The sequence below is a fragment of the Elephas maximus genome, chromosome X (assembly GCF_024166365.1).
Source record: "Elephas maximus indicus isolate mEleMax1 chromosome X, mEleMax1 primary haplotype, whole genome shotgun sequence".
Lineage (NCBI taxonomy): Eukaryota > Metazoa > Chordata > Mammalia > Proboscidea > Elephantidae > Elephas > Elephas maximus.
The window spans coordinates 24,266-27,557 of record NC_064846.1 but is presented as its reverse complement, the minus strand read 5'-3'; the positions used below and the strand labels follow the sequence as shown (position 1 = coordinate 27,557).

Sequence of the window (3,292 nt, the reverse complement as noted above, 5' to 3'; positions counted from 1 at the left end):
GACTTTTTCTACTTTGCAAAAGGAATTTCTCTGAGAGGTTTTTCCTTTTCCCTCTTCCAGTGTCTTCCAGTACTATCTGTTCAGAGCACAGGTTCCGGCATCCCTGGGACATTCAGGAGGAGGACCGGCCACGCGAGCTGTAACCCCCTCACAGTAAAGAAGGCACAGAGTCTATGTAGAGAGCGTTGTGGGGAGGACCTGCCTGAAAGAGTGAGTGGGGATGAGGGCCAGAAAGGTCGCAGCCCTCTGCCAATGACCTCTTGGCACACAGCTCTAAGTCATCATGGATGGCGAGTATGTCCTCTGCAATTGGAAAGGACGGTTATGGCCAGCAAAAGTTTTGTCCAGATCTGGGACTTCATCAAAAAGTAAGAGAGAGGTGGCGCGCCATCTAGAAGTTCAAATACTCTCCCTAGATGAAAAAATTAAAGTGAAAAGCAAACAAATACAGATGCTGACTGAGTCTCAAATGGAAGCCATGGCCTCCTCGTGGGTGGCACGGTCAAAGTTCAGGGCTCCGACGGGGGAGGAGAGGGCCCACAGAAAAGCCCTGAATGTGGCACTGGAAATTCTGGAGGAGAGGGCACGCTTGGGTCACTCAAGCGCTTTCCACAAAGAAGAGACCGACAGTCTGTCTCAAAGGGTACCCCAAGAAACATCCAGGGCGCTCCCTCCAAGAAAGTTTGGGAAGCGCACAGGGGAAGGATCCAGAAGCCATGGGAAGAACATTGAGTTCTCAAAATTCCCGGTAGTGTCTCTCGTGAGGTGTGATGCTCTGTGTGGTGACGAGCCACAGAAGCACGCAGCCCCAGGTCCTGTCCTGAGTGAAACGGAACCAAAGTCATCACCAAGCTCCAGAGCGGGCCACAGGTTCCCTTCACTTTCAGAAGGCGGTGATGAGAAGGAGGGCAAGAAAAAGGCTGACACCTCAGCAGTTATGTCGTCGCACCCTACGGTCGTGACAGAGGGTGCCTGTGCTAAACACCAAGAGGGCATTCCCGTTTGGCCATCAGGTACCCTGCGCACGGGCCTCAAAGCTTTGGTGAAAGCAGAGGTGCAGGACGCCTGCCCAAAGACCCGGGCTAGGTCCCGTGGAAGTTCTGCCTTCTCCGAGAATACTGAGGGTCCCAGAGAGGGCCCCTCGAAGCCCAGCTCGGCTGTTGCGGCCACGCGCTCCAGCTCCTCTAACCTCCGTCTTACCAATAGGAAAAGGAAGCTTCAGATACAAGGGGCTCAGAATGGACTGAAAAAAGGGCCACCTGTGGATGACTCAGAGGCTACCGGTCCCGTCAAATCTAAGAGCAGGGACGGGCCAAGGCAAGGTCAATCTAGGTGCGTTGCTCGCCCACCGGAGCCATGCCCCACAGAAAGAGGAATGGTGGTCTGGTTTAAATTTCAAGATTACCCATACTGGCCAGCAGTGGTAGTGAGCGTCCAGAGCGTAGAGAAGACCGCAAGGGTGCTCTTGATTGAGGCCTACATGAGCCAGGAGAGGAGGGGCATTCGAGTCCCTCTCCGAAGACTGAAGCCCTTGGACTGTGAACAGAAACCGAAACTCATGAACAGAGCCAGGAAGCTGTACGGCCAGAGTGTGGACTGGTGCTGCTCACTGGTGGCCCACTACAGGGAAGCCGTAGGCCACAGGTCTTTTGTGGGCTCCTTCCTGGAGTATTTTGCCGCTGATATCAGTTACCCGATTCGGAAAGCCGTCCAGGAGGGCGAGGTGGACAGCGATTTTCCAAGGGTGAATTATAATGACCTGGAGGAGTCTGAGGAGGAGCCCCACCTGGGCGGAAAGGGGCGCAACAAGAAACTTCTCCCTGACCGCATGAAGGCCGCCAGGGACCGAGGCAACCAGAAGCTCCTCGACTTCATTGTGAAAAGAAAGGGGGCTGAAAGGCACCTTCTCGACATTGTAGACGGCAGGAAGCAGTCCACTTGGCTGGATTCATTTTTGGGTTCAGCCAGGCGCATGGCCTGCATTGAGACATACCTGGAGGATGAAGACCAGCTGGACGTCTTGGTCAGATATTTACAAGAAATCTATGAGCAAATAGACCAGAGGATGCTGACGCGGATAAAGAATGATAAAGTCAATTTTGTTCTGGAAGTCCTTCTGCCAGAAGCAATCATTTGTTCCATCTCTGCGCTGGAGGGATTGGATTACAAGGACGCGGAGGCCAAGTACCTGAATGGGCCACCTGTTCATTACCGGGAGAAAGAGCTCTTTGATAGAAAAGCCTTGGTGGAAAGGAGACGGAGATTAGTTATGAGGAAAGCTCATTAAATCCCCTCCGGTGCCCGTATCTGAGCAGGGAGCCTTTGCATTTACGTGATTAAGAAGAAAACCTGTCTGGGTGAAGTGTGTGACCCCCATTTCTGTGGCATGTACATATTTTCTGAAAATGGGAGACTTTGGGGAACATGCTCGATTTGCTGTGGCTCCACCTCCAGAATTGGAGGGTGGCACACACAGCATCATTCCTTGTTCTCACACTTGCCCAATAATATTTTTTGTTAAAACAGCGCAAACTGGTCCACTTCCACCTGCTTTTTTTTTTTTTTTTTTGCAACGTACAATTCCCCAGGTATTTTCAAAATAAAGCACCATTGTATTCCATACCGTTTCTTCTAGGTGGACTTGCTAATTTAATGTGGGATGCACTCACTCACTTAAAAAAAAAATGAAAAGGCACCGACATCAGATATAAAGCAATGGTAATTTTTTAAATTTAAAATATAGCTTTTGCAGAAACATCTACTGAGTTTTTGGTTTGTTTTCTTACTTTGACATAAGTTTTTGGATTTCTCATCCAGATACTTTCTGGATTTTCCTTGCTGTACCTATTTATCTTTTGAAAAAATCTCTCTGAGATATGAAAACAACAACAGAGATGCTTCTTTTATGTGACCACTCCCTTCAAATGCTTCTTCTAAAAAAAAAGACTTGTTATTCAAACGCCAAGTTAATGGATCATCTGCATGGCATCCGGATGCACTGACTGAGATCTTGGCTAGCAGAAAACCATCTTTAGCTCTCAGCCAGAGGGCTCCTGCGGCATTTCTTGACACTCCACCTATGGGCATGCCCCTGCCTCCGCGTGAATGGTCCCTGAAAGCAGACAGGCTTCCGGCTGTCTTCATAGCTGACAGTGACCGGGCCCCCTTCATACAGCCGTCTGTCCCCACGTGGAAGGCAGTTACCTACGCTTGCTCTAGTCACTGGCTGGCTCCTCTAGACCTCTGAGTCCATCCTGACTGCTTAGGACCTAGCGTCGTCTGAATCGTGGGA

General features: G+C 50.3%; 1 protein-coding gene across 1 annotated transcript; it reads left to right on the top strand.

Annotated features, from left to right (window-relative positions):
- Positions 1 to 283: 283 nt before the first annotated feature.
- On the top strand, positions 284 to 2,287 carry LOC126069475 (PWWP domain-containing DNA repair factor 3B-like). The gene has a single exon (XM_049872905.1). It carries the CDS (start codon positions 284 to 286, stop codon positions 2,285 to 2,287), a length of 2,004 nt encoding a protein of 667 aa, XP_049728862.1.
- The last annotated feature ends 1,005 nt before the right edge of the window (positions 2,288 to 3,292 follow it).

What these genes read in the sequence shown, in the direction of transcription:
- LOC126069475 (XM_049872905.1), top strand. Translation starts at nt 284, where the DNA reads ATGGATGGCGAGTATGTCCTCTGCAATTGGAAAGGACGGTTATGGCCA.